The sequence below is a fragment of the Chlamydotis macqueenii genome, chromosome 5, assembly GCF_036417535.1.
Source record: "Chlamydotis macqueenii isolate bChlMac1 chromosome 5, bChlMac1.mat, whole genome shotgun sequence".
In the NCBI taxonomy this organism is placed as follows: Eukaryota; Metazoa; Chordata; class Aves; order Otidiformes; family Otididae; genus Chlamydotis; species Chlamydotis macqueenii.
This window is the reverse complement of record NC_141560.1, coordinates 39,854,588-39,871,755: the sequence shown is the minus strand read 5'-3', so window position 1 is coordinate 39,871,755 and position 17,168 is coordinate 39,854,588. Positions and strand designations below refer to the sequence as shown.

The following is a 17,168-nucleotide window of genomic DNA, read 5'->3' as shown; positions in this document are numbered from 1 at the left end:
GGCTGCTCTCGATCCATTCCCCGCCCAGCCTGTATTTGTGCCTGGGATTGCCAGGGCCCAGGTGCAGAACCTTGCACTTGGCCTGGTTGAACTTCATGAGGTTGTCACGGGCCCACCTCTCCAGCCTGTCAAGGTCCCTCTGGATGGCATCCCTCCCTTCCAGCGTGTCGATGGCACCACACAACTTGGTGTCGTCGGCGGACTTGCTGAGGGTGCACTCTATCCCACAGTCCATGTCGCCGACAAAGATGCTGAACAGGGCCAGGCCCAGCACGGACCCCTGAGGGATGCCACTCATGACCGGTCTCCACCTGGACATTGAGCCGTTGACCACCACTCTCTGAGTGCGGCCATCCAGCCAACTCCTTATCCACCGAGTGGTCCGTCCATCAAACCCATGTCTCTCTAGTTTAGAGAGAAGGATGTCGTGTGGGACAGTGTCAAAAGCTTTGCACAAGTCCAGGTAGATGATGTCAGTTGCTCGTCCCTTGTCCACCGATTCCGTCACCCCGTCATAGAAGGCCACCAAATTGGTCAGGCACGATCTGCCCTTGGTGAAGCCATGTTGGCTGTCACCAACCACCTCCTTGCTCTCCATGTGCCTTAGCATGGTTTCCAGGAGCATCTGCTCCATGACCTTGGCAGGCACAGAGGTGAGGCTGACCGGCCTGTAGTTACCTGGGTCTTCCTTATTCCCCTTTTTAAAAATTGGGGTTATGTTCCCCCTCTTCCAGTCATCGGGGACCTCACCAGACCTCCACGACTTCTCAAATATGATGGCCAGTGGCTTGGCAACTTCATCCGCCAGTTCCCTCAGGACCCGCGGATGGATCTCATCAGGACCCATGGACTTGTGCACCTTCAGGTTCCTCAGATGATCCCGAACCTGCTCTTCGACTACAATGGGCAGTTCTTCATCCTCGCAGTCCCTGCTTGCACCTTCTACAGCTTGGGCGGTGGGACAGGAACTCTTGTCGGTGAAGACTGAGGCAAAAAAGTCATTGAGAACCTCAGCCTTCTCCATGTCCTGGGTAACCAGGACACCAGTTCCCTTCTGGAGGGGGCCTACATTTACCCTGAACTTTCTTTTGTCCCCTACGTACCTATAAAAGCTCTTCCTGTTACATTTTATATCCCTGGCCAGATTCAGTTCTGCCAGGGCTTTGGCCTTCCTTACCTTATCCCTGGCCACTCGCGCAGCCTCTTTGTAGTCCTCCCAGGCTACCTGTCCCCACTTCCACCCTCTATAGGCTTCCTTTTTCACTTTCAGTTGGTCCAGGAGCTCCTTGCTCATCCACGCTGGCCTCCTGGCCTTTTTGCCCGACTTGTTTTTCATCGGAATGCACTTCTGCTGAGCTTGGAGGAGGTGCTCCTTGAACATGGACCAACTTTCCTGGGCCCCTCTTCCCTCCAGGGCCGCCTCCCATGGCACTTGGCCCATCAGGTCCCTGAAGAGGCCGAAGTCCGCCTTCCTGAAGTCTAGGGCAGAGAGCTTGCCGTGTATTTTCCTTGCTGCCCCGTGGATCTTGAACTCCACCATGTCATGGTCGCTGCAGCCAAGGCTGTCCTTTAGTTTCACATCCCCGACCAGTCCCTCCCTGTTGGTGAGCACAAGGTCGAGCATGGCACCCCTCCTTGTCGGCTCCTCTATCGCCTGCAGGAGGAAGTTGTCATCCACGCATTCCAGGAACCTCCTGGACTGCCTGTGCCTTGCCGTGTTGTCTCTCCAACAGATGTCAGGGTGGTTGCAGTCCCCCATGAGGACCAGGGCCTGTGACCGTGAGGCTGCTCCTATCTGCCTATAGAGCACTTCGTCCGCTCTATCCTCCTGGCCAGGCGGCCTGTAACAGACCTCTACCGTGACGTCCCCTGTCCGTCCCCATCCTCTAATCTTGACCCATAAGCTCTCTGTCAGCTCCTCCTCCATTCCCAGGCGGAGCTCCACACACTCCAGCCGGTTGCTGACGAGGGGTAATGGGACGAGGGGTAATGGTTTTAACATGGAGGAAGGTAGATTCAGACTGGATATTAGGAAAAAACTGTTTACAATGAGGGTGGTGGAACACTGGCACAGGTTGCCCAGAGAGGAGGTGGTAGATGCCCCATCCCTGGCCATCAAGGCAAGGTTGGATGAGGCTCTGAGCAACCTGATCTGGTTGGAGATGTCCCTGCTCCTTGCAGGTGGGTTGGACTAGATGACCTTTAAAGGTTCTTTCCAACCCAAACTATTCTATGATCCTATGATAGCACAAGATTTTGCAACAGAAATGGTAGTGTAAAGCCATTTAGCAACTGTCACCCTTCCTTGCTGCAGAAAAACACAAGAGAGGGCACAGTTTCATACTTCTCACCTACAGCACTGCCATGAGATTTCACATCCAGTTGTGCAACATTTGTTCTATTTATTCAGGGCAGAATGAACCAAGTATGCACTGAGAAAAGAAGAGGAAAAGTAATGCACATCATGGATATTGTCATCAAAAGGTTTCTATTTCTCTGGTGTGCATAAGGATTTACATCATCAGCTCTCTCTCAAATACTTAAACTAGCAGAAACTTGAGATTCAATTGATTTGAACCCAACCATATTGCAACCTGTGAATCTGTACTGTTACCTCTTGAAGTCTCTCAAGGAGACTCCATGTCCTCCTAATGAGTTCTTCATAATTACCTGGGAAAAAAACCCCACCTAACTTTATACATAGAAGTCTTTTTCCTTCCTTCTCCAGGACCACAAGGAGACTGATGAGTAAGTGGGGCAGCCACGTTGTAACTCATCAATAGTAAAGGGCCTGAGAGGTCTCCAGAGCCTCCCTCCTCTTAGTGGTCCTCCCTTGCAGCAGCCAGTACATGCAGGGTGCTGGTGGGAGGGGGTGCTGAGATGGGCAGGAAGGTGCTGTGGGGCAGTGTAAGGCTGTGTGAGACAGGGGTATTTTGATTAACATTTTGATAGACACATGATTAATTTTTTTTACTACCTTTCAACTTCAAATGGTTTCTTTACCTGTGGTCAGATTACTAGGTCTGCTCTGAAAGGCAGTAATAATATTTTTAGAAAATAAAATTCAGTTTTCATTGCCATGCAGGCAGATCACGTGAGCTGTTTGCAGACAAAGGAGAACACAGCAGAGCAGAGCCTGGCTGACCATACAATCCACACCAGCAACAACTATCATTCTTCCTCATGTCAGGATGACTTCATGTATTTGACCTTAAAACAATATAAACTCAATATCTGGCTGTAGGAAGGGGGAAAAATTACTTCGATCCAGAGATGCAATAAACCACAAGTTGACTTCTTAACTGAAGTCTTTCCCTGAACAACAGAACTATTGCACAGACACAGCCCAACTGCCACAGTGGTTAGCTAATTGGTATCAAGCATTTTCACTGCTTTTCACATCCTGGAATCGCTGAACAGCAACACCGCTACCTTTCAGCTGTTCACCAAAGATACAATCAAACAGGGAATAACTATTCCTAGGCTTTGAATGCTAATGAAGAAAGAAGGCTAGGCACAGGAGAAGGGAGGGACATGCACAGATTCAGAAGCAAACTTTACTGCTTAATTGCAAGAATTCAAAGGGCTTGCTTTGAAGACGCTCTGGACTGGAGGCATGAAAGATACACTGATCATTTATTTTACAGCACTGCGTTTCTGAAGCACCTACTGGAAGCCTGAGCCAGTTGCTCAGGTCAGCAAAGACTGCCTTCCAATTTGCAGCAGTACAGGACAGCTTACACTGCTGCAGCCAACATCCCTGCTGAGACTGCACCATGAAGGTTCCTGCTAAAATTGTGGCTGCAGTGTGTGTTCAGTCCAGTTACACAACAAACCTAGCTGCCTGACGGGAAACACCAGTGGCTGGGACATTTGTTTTGATCTGTAGCCTACTCTGTTGTTCACCATCGAGCTATTTGCTGCTCTATGTTCTGAAATCTGCAACCCGCTAAGGAGAATTTACAGCTAAGGGTTAGCAGCTCCTCATTCCTTAAATACACTGAAAGCTACTGGAGATCTAGCACCTGAGCGTACTCTTCTGAGGAAGGGTGAGCAACAGGCCTATCAACAGAGGTGCCTGCACAGATTTAGCTGCTCTGTGCAACTTCTGTGAATTGGCTTGTCCCCTTCTGTCATGGATTTTTAACTCACTTTGGATAAGCACAACCCAGTGGTCTCTCACTTCTTATTTTACTGAGCAGCTGCTTTTTTTTTTTCTCCTCTTTATCACATAGTGGAGAGGGAGCATAACCTCACCAAAGACCAAAATCTCCAACTTCAGCCAGCATCTCTAGTGATGCATTTTATACACATGCACGTTCCCTGACATACCTGACAGTGCTGACAAGAAATTTGAGCCTTCCCATCCTTATGCTGAGAGAACTCTGCATTTTCTAAAGTTGTTTATTATAGGGTAACAAGCTCATTATTACTAGCTGCCTGAATACACAAAGCAAATCCACTACTCTTGTAATTTTTAACAATGCAGCTGCAGCTCTGGACTTCACAGTCTCCTCTGCTGTGAGCAGTCTGGCCAGAATTATCACTATGACATTTCTTCACAAGTGCCATGGGAAGTTCCTGTGCCACATCTGCACAACAGCAGGAGCAACATTTCATCTAGGCAATGTAGCATCTCCCAGCCATTGCTGGATACCACTTCCCAGGTAGGGCTCAGACTCTCAGCTCCCTGCTGTAGACTTAAGACAGTAATCCTTTAGGGAGACACATTGCAAAAACAAAAATTCAGAACAATCTTCTAACACAAATTGCTCAACTGATCTATTAAACCATCAAACAAGGGAGCACCCTGCTTTTAAAAACAGATAGAAAGCAGAAAAAAAAAGCTTTTCAAGATTTTGCCAGGAGTTGACAGGCATCACGCGTCCCACTGGTCTCCCCTGCAGCCTTGCCAGTTATCCCTGAGCACCAAGCTGTTGTTTCAGGCCACTGCGGTGGCAGCTGCAAGTGGAGACAGGGACTGACTTGACATGTGCGAGCAAGCTGTCGCGAGCTGACTTTTTGAGCTGACCGGTCACTTAGTCCCTCTCTCACAGCATGCCATTGATGAGTACTGGCTGTACTGATGCTCCCCTGCAAGGATGGATGCACATCTGGAAATGCCAGTCTAACATGGAGGGTGACACAATAACCTGCATTTGTAATTAAAGTGGATTTTGTCTCCAAGGAAGCAAACAATTCCCTTACAAGACTCCTGCAAGCAGAGTGGGCTTGCTGTCAAATATCTCGCAACTGCAGTTCTCCAGATCCTGAACCAAGGCAACAGAGGCAATGGGGTCTGCATGCTTCTCTTCTTGAGAAAAAGGCAGACCCTCCTTTGGTGTTTTGGGCACCTGGATCACATCTCTTCTGTGGAGGGGAAGAACTATGCAGCAATCCTGAGGGCTGTACAGCTCCACTGAGCATCTCCCGCTACCTAGGCTTGTATCATAAGAGTTACACTTCAGACAATGTAACCACTCCACTTGCCATCACCATTGCATGGCATAAAGGAAAAAAAAAAAAAACAGTACATTCTAAATGTGGAAATGTTGTCACTTCTGTGAATTAGAAAATGAAGGAACCAGCCAGGTAAATCATAAAAAAAAAATCTTTTCTACAGTTATATGAAACCAAGAAGAAATCCCGCCCCAGCTACAGCTGACAGCTGAAATGCAGGGAAATAAACCCTGATAAGATTCAGCATCTCTCTGCTGTTTTCCTTCCACAAGCTCTATCTTTGGAAGGAGATGAAGGACAAGCTCTGTAGGTTTTCTTGACAAAAGGGGAAAGGGGGAGGAAAAAAAAAAAAAGTAAGTTCACAGTCCAGACGGGAATGTGGGAGGTGGCTGAGATAGCAGAAACTGTCTCAAAACTGCACCTGCTTCAAATCAATGTGCTGCAATGTGATCTCAGGTCTCTCTCCCACTTCACAGTCAAAGCACAGTGACCCTGAGGAGGGCGCGGGTGGCAGCCAAGCAGGACCTTGGGAACATCCAAGAAATATGTGGGAAAAAAGCCTGAATGATAAAAAAATGATAACACCACCTGACTTGCACAAAGCACCTGGGAGATCTTGGGAACTGTGTTCTCTGTTAAGAACATTTCTTTTTAGCAGAAAATCTCGGTTGTTTCCTCTGAAATGTGCGTATGAGACAAGACCAGTATTGGTGGTTAAACACACCCATTTCTAATCCCACCTGTATCTTACTGTGACATTTTGTGACAGGCTGAAAACTTTTTGGGGGTTGTGAGGGCCAAGCACAATGTTCTCATGACCTCTGAACACCAGCTGGATTCCAGAAAGCCCTTAAATTTTAACGTGCTGATAGAAGGCTTTCCCTGTTTGTGCCTAAACACAGCTGTAAGCTTTAAAGGATGAGGGGAAATAGGGGGAAATTGCAAATTCTTGCTCATTTCAAGCACAGGTTTGCCATTTAGCACATTTTTAGCCCATTCCAGGAGGCTTACACTAAGGCTAGATAGCTATTGAGATTAACTTGAAGCAAGAGCCTACTTTGCCCTTCCTAAACTGGTCAGAAACCTCCTTGCTGTAGCTATCCCACAAACATGTTTTGGATCACCCCTTCACCAAGACCTGGCAGTAAACCAGTGAGAGCTGATTTGGAGACCCCTTTGTATTACAAGCATGTGAACACCAGCAGCCACCCCTCTGGCCAACTGCAAGGGAGATTTACAGAATGTCAGACAAATCCATTAGAAGAAAAGTCCACAAGCAATGTAAAGCAATAGATTAAATAAATAACAGCAAACCACAATGAATGTTAATGTTTGTTCTACCTGTACACTGGGCGCTGGGGAGGAAGTTACTGCAGATTTGCACATGAGAGAGCAGAGCCCCAGTGAATGCCTTGTGGCCTCTGCTGGAAGGACAGCAACAGATGCCAGCTGAGGATCTGCCTGGGGTTTGCTTTCCAAAGAGCCATCTCCATAGCACAAAGAGGACATGGGAAGGAGAAAGCAGGGAGATGCTTTTCTGAGCACGCGGTGTGCGACTGCTGCACCTTCCAATTAGACTTGGCAGCAGACTAATGCCTTTCTGTCGGCACCTCTACTCTGCACGGACATCTGTGGCAGAGGAGGTGAGGTCAATCACTGTGCCAGCATGCACGGCAGACTGCAGTCAGCAAAACCTGCTATCCAGGGGCTGTTGGAGATGTATCCTGTTCACTCTATTCCTGGCCCATCCTCAGGAATCCTGCCAGACCAGCAGGACCCCCTACCACACCAGGATCTTCCAAAAAGCCAAAGAAAGGAAAGGAGACCTACTCCTCTTTAGTAGTTACCTGTGCCACTCCTGAAGGCAACAGTTTTTAGGAGCAATTGTGATGAAATGCCAGTCAGTCAAATTGATGGCGCTGAAATGCACTTTAGAGAAAGCAGAAAAAAATGCTGCATCGGGTCTGGAAGCCAAAGCAGTTGGTAGCAGACGCAGTTGAGCTGAGGCAAGCAGTGAAGAAGCTGCAGAAGAAAGCACCTTTACACTTGCCCTGACTAAACCTGATGGGAAAACACCGGCAGGGAAACATGGGGTTTTTATTCCAATTCTCCTTAATGTCTCCAAATCCCCACAAAGAACATCTCTGGATCTGCTTATTCTGGTCCCTGCTTTTAGGATTTTGCTCTTCTCAAAAATGCTGTCCTGCCTATTTTGAGCTGCCTGCGCGCATTAACCAGGGAGGGCCCCCTTCCCGACGGCTCACTGGTACCTGGCAGTACAGCCATCTAGCAGGACAAGGGGTAAATGGGTGCTCTGGCTGCCGGGGGAGTGCTGGGCTTTCCTTGATTTATAGTTTAGAGAAGCAATATTTCAGGTTGGTAAATGGCACGTAAGGGTCTTGGCCTGAGCGTGAATTGCTCTGGAAAATCTGAGCAATATCTTTTTGGCCACTTTCAAGTTATTTAAGTGACACAATAATTTACACCCACAGTTTTAGCTGGTGCATTTTCTTCACACTCAACCAAGTTGTTTTTGTTACTAAGGAAAGGAAAAAAAAATGAATAATTATACTGTAATACAGACTAACCTCCCTGCTAAACTGAAAAGCATAAAACCTCTTTTCAGGCCACAAATGAAATTACACTGGGCTGAAGGCACAGGAACGTAAGAAAGAGCTTTAGCAGGAGGGATAACTGTAAGCAATGAGAGCTCATTTTGAGTAATACACAGAAATCCTTTGTTTAGCCCTGTAGATACATAGTTGGAAACACAATGTAAATCTTTTGTGGAGAAAGTGCATTGATAAAAGTAACACATAAATTTAGCTTTGGCTCCTCTATAAATTGATGAGACAACTGGTTTGCTTCATACCTTCAAACGTACAAATGGGAAGGCAGAGCTGCTGGGGGGTCCGAGGCAGATGCAGTGCGGAGGACTAGAGAGGCGAAGGGTTGTCGAGCACTGTGCAGTTAAGGGGTCAGCCTGGTTCTGCAGGAGGATTTAGTCCTAAATATAGCAGGGGCTATCCTGGGAGACAAGAGTGGGCTGCCAGGAGTCTAACGCCATATGAGCAGCTTTAGGTTTTGAGAAAAATGATCGTGGCTAAGAGGCTGATTCTCTCAGTATGGGCCAAATCCTGGCTACTGGCAAAAAGCCCAAGTGAACAGGTTTTGCCTGGGAGGAGGGAACAACGCAGTGGAGCATTTAGAAGACTGGCATCTCTTTTTCCAAACAATACAATATCTACGAGTTGCAGCAACGAAGATGGGTTTTTGCACCCTTATCTATGCTGTGATACAGCCATGAGAAAATCCTGCCAAAAAGCTGAGTTGTGGCATGGAGAGGAACATGTAGAATCCCTCACACAGTAGAAATGAAATTCTGTGACACTGGGGCAGTCTGAGTCCCATAGGAGATGGTGACTGAGCAGGATGCAGCCCTACAGAAACAAGCAGCATATAGCTTCTGAGCAAAGGTGGCTCCACTGAGATAAGGACCGCCAGCCTAGAGTATATATGCTGATACATAAAACAGCCTTCCACATCTGATCAACACCTACTGCTATATCACCGTGGACTGCCTTTAAGTGATTGAGCTCAGACTCCTGGGAGTCCACGCTAGAAATGCATATCAAAATCTTCATTTGTTTGCCGGTGAACCCCATCCAGACAGCACACAATATTTGTATCTGCTATGATCTGAGAAGGGGGAGGACAGGAAATGCATTGCCAATAAATGTCCCCAGGGATATATATATTTTTTTTTAAATCAGAAGGATGAACACTTTAAGAGATAACAAAGCCTTAAAAAAAATTAGACTGCAGTGTTCCTGCAGCATGTGGGTTTGGCAGGGGTGGAACTGAGTCATCTGCAAGAACATTGACACATCATCCATAAGCAGTGGAGTCTCGGCTTCTCCAGTGGAAAGGGATGCACTTGCAAGCACTTTCACTCCCTGCTTGGGAAAAACAGAACAGCTTCAGCTGGTTCCTGACTTTCACACAACAAGGAAATGCGCTTGCTCTGGATTTGACATGCAGTTGTTTCTTGTGTTCCAGAAGCACAGTGCACACTACTGGCACAAGAGTCCCAGAGTGTGAGCACTGAACTCAATTTTTAAGCAAGCTAGAAACTTTCCCATGTAATCCATTTAAAGGTATTTTTTTTTTTGAGTTAGGAAATGTCTGGCACATGAGGCACTGTTATTGCTGTGCATGTGGTTCCAGCCAGCATGGTAGGATCAACACAGTGCATAACAGGCAGACTATTGTCCTGTGGGAATATTCTGACTGCTCTTGTTACCCCATTCACGTGATCTTTCATTTGGAGAGATCTGCTTTCTTCTGTCACTGTATGTGGAAGAAGAGAGCTCACTTGTGACTCTTCCTAGCCCTTTTGCTGCCCATGTGTAACAGAGGGGCGTTAGCTTAGGCATTCATTTGATTCCTGACACCTTCAGAGAGAGAAAGGCAGCAGCAAGACAAAGGCTGGATGTTAGACGTTTTTCATATAACATGACCACTAGACCACAAATGAAAATGAAATGCAAAGGATAAAAGAAGTACTCTCTGATGTGTGGTGCATATGTGCATTAAAAAAAAAAAATCTGGGAAAAGTAATAACACTGAATATCTGCTCTTACATACACCTCTGCTTCAAGTCTTTTGTTTCCTGCTTTGTGTAACATCAGGCACGCCAGCATAAGCCTTCACCATCACTTTCCCATTTTTACTCCAGACACCTAATTGCTCTTCTGGGTGTATTTGTGGGGCTCTTGGTTTTCAGATTCTGTTTGGTTGTAGCTTGCTTTGTGAAATCCACCTGGAAAAGATCTCGCATTTTTGTTTGTGTGTGTAACAAATATGCAGTAATAGTGAGGCTTCACGTGAAGGCTGTTTCTACAGTCACCGTAACCCACATACAGGGAAGGCAACCAGAGTGCACTATAAGGAAGGATTTGCTCTTACAGTCCCATAGAATCAGAATCAAAGGAGGAGAAGAGAATAAAGGTCAAGTCCTCGTGCAATCCCTAACCTCCACAGGAAGGTCCAGGCTGTCAAAAGCCTCCAGGAAGCCTACGCACCATCCATGTATACATGTGGATGCATGCTGCCATGCTTTCAATTCCTTATAGCACAAGCACCAGATCTCTGACTAGTGCTGGCTCCGGTGGACTTGAGCCCTCCTTCAAGGGAGGGCACCTGCCCCATGTCCCCTTGCTGACTGCTCGCACTGCCAACCAGAGCTGCTTTGCTGTTACTTGGATTCTCCATCTTTAGTCACCATCCTTTACAAGCATGCATGTAACTGGGCTGACTAAGTGAACCTTTAAGAAACGAGGAATAATGTTTCTTCAAGTTTTTACATGAAAGGTGATACAGATACACAATAAATGATTATTTTCACGTTTTCCTTCCATGCTGTGATTTTGCTCAAGACCTACAAAAGGGTTCTGTACGCCCACTGAATAGCACCAGGCACACATGGCTCTATATGCTTGCTTTCACATCCTGTGCATGCTTGAAAATACAAAGTCACTTTCCCTTCTTGGTAGAAAAGGACATTCCTCTACCAAGAGATCCTTACCCAGACTTGGAGTTTGTTTTTGAATTCAACAGGATTCTATCAAGTTTTGTCAACACTCCCAGCTTCCTGATGGGACCAGTATGCAAACTGAGGACTGATCATTCATGAATCCTGTGAGGATTCGTATCTCTGTCACAGTCCACAAGAAATTGAACCGACACATGGGACAGCTAGAAGCATGAATTGGGCCCAAATCTGGGCCAGGTACCTTTCTGGTTTGAGCAGCCTGCAGTTTGGTATTATGGTCTAAATCTCCTCTGGAATTAGCCAAGGATCTGCACAGCACAGTTAAAATCCCTAACTGAGCTGGGATTAGAACTGAATTTTCCTGAATTATCTTCACAGAAACAACAGCTGACTAGTTCAGGTAAAGGAATGTCAATATAAAACTATTTTGTTTATTAAAGAAGAAAAACAAACAAAGCAAACAGGAAAGTAATTCCAAAGAAAACTACGTGGCTTACCTTACTTTAGTATACCTGGCTCTGAAACCTACCAGTAAATGTCCCTACAAGCAAACATTACTATCAGGAGACAGAACACATTCTGGTGATACTAGTTCCCAATGCCAAGGGACTAAGGCAGGGATTAAAGACTTGCTGAAGGCAGAAAGACATTTCAGGGGATGTAAGGAGACGCTTGAAGGTGGGGGGAAAAAAAATAATGTTGTACAGATAAGCCATGATTGTCACACTCACAGCTCTGGGTTCCCATGTTAAAGATTAATTACTTTGGCTGTCAGCAGCTTCATTAGCCAAAAGAGGCCATTCAGATGGACCCGAATCTATTTACTTCCCAGAGCCGGCTGTGTCTGCTTCATATTGCAGGGCCCCACATCGGTTGTTCAATGATGCTGATAACTCCTGTGGGAGCTTACATCCTGCTAAGTAGTTCACTGTTTAATTGAACTGACCTTTCCTGACGGTGCCCCTTGTATTAAAAGCTGCTTTACTCCCCAGTGAAAATGGTTTGATAATCATAATATTTTACTCAGTGGACAGTTGTTTAAGAGCAGAAAATAATCAGCTAAATTGGTAGGCTCACCTCTGGAGGGGCCCAGCACTAAAATGACAAAAGGTGCTGCAGATCAAGATAGCTGGCAGAGCTGACGATCACGACAGAGCGAGGAGCAGGGGCTGTGCTCCTCAGGGATGGAGGACTGACAGCAAATTGGATGGCTGGGGAAGGTGAGCACAGGCTCAGCCAGCGCAGCATGCTCTGCTCAGAGCCCAGGCGAGCTGGCACAGCCTAAGTGGGGCACAAGGTGAGTAAGGGCACAGGCAGGAGATGCAGCAAGAGAAGGCGGCTCTCTGCAACCGGAGCAGTGCAGGACTGCAGAGCACAGCAGCAGCAAGGGACAGAGAACAGGGCAAACATCGTAAGACAGATGTGAAAATGGCCAAACATTTGCTTCTGTAATACACGAACCCATCTCAGAGAGAGCTCTATGTGAAATAACAAATGCATATCAAATTCAGGTTTGGCTTAGGAGCCCTTTGAGGACATCTGGAGCTGAGATTAAATAGAGGAATCATTTGCCTTCAGAGTATGAGTGGCCTTTGGATGAAGAGATCTTAAGTGAGAGGCATGTTTGTTGGGAATCCACTCTTCTCCCTATTTTCTTCTAGGCCAGTTGTCTTACCAGATGGTTGTGTAGCATCTGGGAGAGCCCTTTGGGGCTGGCAGCCAAGGCTGTGCAAAGAAGCACATCCACGTAGGCTGTTAAGCACCTGATAACAGATGATGCTTTGCTTTCAATTTATGGTTGTAACGCATTCACTAGCCTGAAGTATACTGTGCGCTGCTACACCTTCCCCTTCCCAAGCACAGCAACACTTTTATTCCCAGTGCTTTTTATACAGAATTGGCATTTTGCGGGTCTACCAGGCCAGTGTAAGAACTAGAGTGCCACATCACCTTCTCCTATTTTTCCACTGCAGAAGCAGCAATTCAATTTTCTCTGTTCAGCTAACCCTTTTGTTTCCCCTTAGTCTTAGCGTCTCAGAGCTGCAGGCATTCAAAGAATGCGCTGTTCAGTAAACTAATTTTTTTTCTTGTTCTTTATTCACAAGGACATTTCAGTTATTTTCCTCTTTGTGCTAAAGCTACACAGGACAGGACAACATTGATATTTTCCCTCCCACAGTGGGGTGTTTTGACTGGTTGTGTCTGGTTGAGTCCCTAGGAATGTGGGATGTGTGGGAGCTCTCATGGGCTCCTGGTGCCAGCGTGCTGAGATAAAGAAGCCAGGCTACAACCTGCCACAGATTTGTGGACAACAGGGCTCCCGAGGTGGCAGGGCTGACCTGGCAGAGATGCCAGGATATTACCTGGGAGATTCAGAGCGCATTGGAGGGACCTACATTGGCTCCTGTGAAGTGGGCATGCAACAAAAATGTCCCCTCTCAAGGATGAGCCAGTACAGCCAACACTGCTCCAGCTCCACCAGGACTCTACGCCCTTCAGCAGTGTCCTGTTTCCCCCTGCTTTTGTTAGACGGCCTTCTCTAGATATCTGGTCAAGTAATCAGAAACAGCTTGCTTGGCCTTTGGAGAGGTACCAGAAGTCCACTGCACAATAAGGTAATTGAATTCCCCTTCCACATTGCTCTATCCTCTCTTGGCACAGACTCCAAGAGGATCACAGCTGGGCCTGAAGGTCTACATTCACCTCATACGTCTGTTTCCATGAACAAAACCAGATGAGTTGACGACATCCATCAGCATAAAAATCCTCTGAAATAAAATTAACCCAAGGAGCTAAAATTGCAGTCTAACTGCAAGAGCTCCAGCTTGATTTCATCAAGTCCTTTTGAATGGCAATTACATTGTGAACTGATCAGTTCAAGCCTAAACCCTCTGTGTCTTCTTCTGATTAAATACTCATTGTCTAAACATCTATCTTTTTCTCAGTACTTCTACTTATCAATTTAATCAATTCCCCCATTATTCACCTATCTGCTCTAGCCTGCATTTTGCCATCATCATTTTTTTCAGGTAATGCAAATTTGCAGATCTTGCTCACTGTAACTGCAAAGCAAAAAAAAAAAAAAAACCACAAAAAAAACCCAAAACCCAACATCTTAGCCAGAATCTCTTCATACTCCTGTATCTCTCAGCTTTAAAAGATCATTTAAGTTGCCTGATATTCACAGGGGATTGCCTTGAAACTTTGCAAACATTCCTTCTATGCTGGCCCCAAGGAGCAAGATTGCATTCAGGAAAATACAGTATTTGATGCTAGTTTGAAAAATTCATTGCCTAACCTTGTATAAGTGGTCCACAACATTTCCCCTGAGATGGAAGTATTTTGTTAGTGGAGTATTTTGAAGAACTGCCTTTGAACACCAATTTAAACAAAATACAAGAACAAGAATTCTTTTCATTTGCTGTTGGTTTTACTACATGCTTTTGATAAAAAATTATTATGAGGATAATATCTTTTAATTGTGTCCCTGGTAATATTTGCCAAATGATCCTTTCTTCCTTTTTCCTTTTTAGCCTTTATAAAATGACATTTTCACTTTTTCAGAAGGTTATGCAGCTTTATCCTTGCTTGTAGCAGTTTTTCTCTAATTATCTGTTCTCCTAAAGGCATTTTCTGTGTACAGTTTATCTGTAAAATTTCCCTGATAAATCTGGGGCCCTTAGGAGGGAGGGATTAAGCTCACTGCATTGCCTGCTGTCCTATCATTATTCCAAGGTATTGTCTGGTGGACAAGTTTCTAGCTGCGTTGGAGGAAGCTGCTGCATTTTGGGTTTGGCGTGGGGGGGGGATATAATTAGCTACAAATAAATAAATAATTACAAAAGTGTACTAACCAGGATTTTTATATGATATCAGCCATTCTGTAAATACGATAGACTTTGGTGCCAGGGAGTACAGACAGTCAAACTGAACTTTATAGCACTCTTTCATCTTTGCTTTCTCTGAGCCATGGCTCCAGCTCACTGTGCCTTCCAGACTTGTAAATTTTGGAACATTTGTTCCCAGAGGAGCATTAGCCTCTTATAACTGATAGATTCAAAGAAAATATCATTTACTCAGCTTGAAGAGATATCCTCAAAGTCACTTCCAACTGTGCCTCTCCTTTTTCTTACAAGTGAGCAGTGACAATGTGATAGTGGAGTATCACAGTAAAACTTAGAGTTTAATTAGCAGTAGTCCAATAAAATCAGAAACAAACCTGTGCATCTTCATATGTGTATCTCCCCGGGTCTTTGACATTTTGGCTTGTTTTCTCATAGCTGTGGGAATCCAGGTTGATAGCACTTTGGGCCCCAGGAGCTAGAAACTCTTGCCAGATTTCCTCCACTCTGGTGGTTACGTCCTGTAGAGGTCGTTTCTTGAGATCTTGGACAGCCAACCAAAACCTGTACTAGGCAAAAATTAAAAGGAGAGAAAAGAGATAAAGAAAGAAATCTAGATAAGACTTTGTGGATAAGCCCCAGGCAGAGTCCCAAAGCACAGATGTAGAGCCTGACCCCGCCTCTAGCTGAATTCACAGAAGACTCTCCATTTAGCATGATTTCAGGGGAAGGTGTGATATACTTTACAAGAAACCCTTACACTGCGGCTAAGATCAGAACAGCGACTTTAAGAAGCAATATGTCCTTATTCAAACCGCCTCTGCAGAAGTGTGACATTAGGCACGCAAACAGGAAACCTCCAGAGCTGATGCAGCTGGAGGAGGGGAGCAGGTTCTGCCGCCCACAGCCCGGCTGCAATCTCCTGGTCATTCCTGCCTGCAGGATCAGTTCTCTGGAGGGGATGTAAAATGCACAACAAACTTAATATTCATACCATTTCCAGGGTGAAGTTGTAGCAATGGCACTTAGATAAATCTTTTTTTTTTTTTCCTCCTTTAGACTGACCAGCATTCAGATGGATGCCATGGGAAGAGATGAATCTTGTCATGGCAATACTCCAATTTTACAGGGATATTTTCTTGACTGGACCACACTTACAGACTAAAATAAGTTCATAAACATTGAGAAGATCATGTCTTTGATGGCTAAGGGCATAATCCACATATTGATCCGTGAAACCAAAGGCCGCGGAATACTTTTACAAGAGTGACGTGCATTGTCTTTTACCCTAGTTAAAGAAAAAAAGGGTATTTTGTTGCTGGTGCTCGTTTTATTTACTGTTGACAGAAATATGCTCTTTCAGGTGATTGATTCACAAGATGCATGGCCTCCAGTAGCCTTTTGTTATGGTCAACTCTACCTTCTAGCAATAAGATATCCCCTGAGACCTCTGCCCAGGGTACCCAGGTCCTGCAGCCCAGCTGAACAGGTACAACAGTGCTCTGTACGGAGCACCGAGGGCTACAGGGCACAGAAGGGATCTTTGCAGTCACCTGCCATAACCAGCTTTTTCCTAACCCCATGGCAAAGGAGTCCAAGGCCCAGCGATGACAAGGAGGGTAGGGCTCACCTTGGCCATCTCTGTCCTGCCCCACTCTTGCACACCATGCAGTGAAAACAGGGTTTGTCTGGGTCGCTGCTTTTTGAGGGGATCTGCAAGAGCTGCACAAGTTAGAAAATCCTGCGTCCCTCCCTTTTCATTATGGGAGACTACTAAATAAAACAGTTCAACTGAAAGCCTGATTTCCTACCCCAAATGATTCAATGGTGCAAGCCTGCTGCTACTAAGGCAAATGCTCCCCCATGGTGGAAGGAGAAAGATACAATCTCTCCCAAACCAAAATTCTGTTGATGGGTGGAGGAGCCAGCAACTCGGTGATTCCTGTGCTGTTTTTGTCCCTTGCTTCCTTATCAGCTGCATGCAGTACCTAACCACCCCAGAAACACTGGGGTTATCATAATCAAATGAGGCTGCTAACTCATTTAGCCTTGTCCCCTACCTACAATAAAGGGAAATGAGCAATTTGGGGGAAAAAAAAATACATCCACGTTGCATGCAAGGCCAGTCTAAATCCTCGTTGCCTGTCCCTCAGGCAGGCACGAGGGGTGAGGATGCTCCCTGCACCCAGGCCTCCATCATGAGTGGGCTGCATTTGCAGCTACATTTTTTGTCTCTTGCCCCACTGCTGCTAAGCCAGTCCCATCTTGTGCTCTCCCTCATTGCTACTGTCCCTCTCTCTCACCCAAATAAG

At 45.9% G+C, this 17,168-nt stretch overlaps 1 protein-coding gene across 1 annotated transcript in view; it reads right to left on the bottom strand.

The window, feature by feature from the left end:
* Positions 1–17,168, bottom strand: part of RGS6 (regulator of G protein signaling 6) — a 103,279-nt gene that overhangs the window by 21,447 nt on the left and 64,664 nt on the right. The window contains 1 exon segment of the mRNA XM_086748871.1: positions 15,234–15,420. Coding sequence (XP_086604997.1) covers positions 15,234–15,420 — 187 coding nt within the window.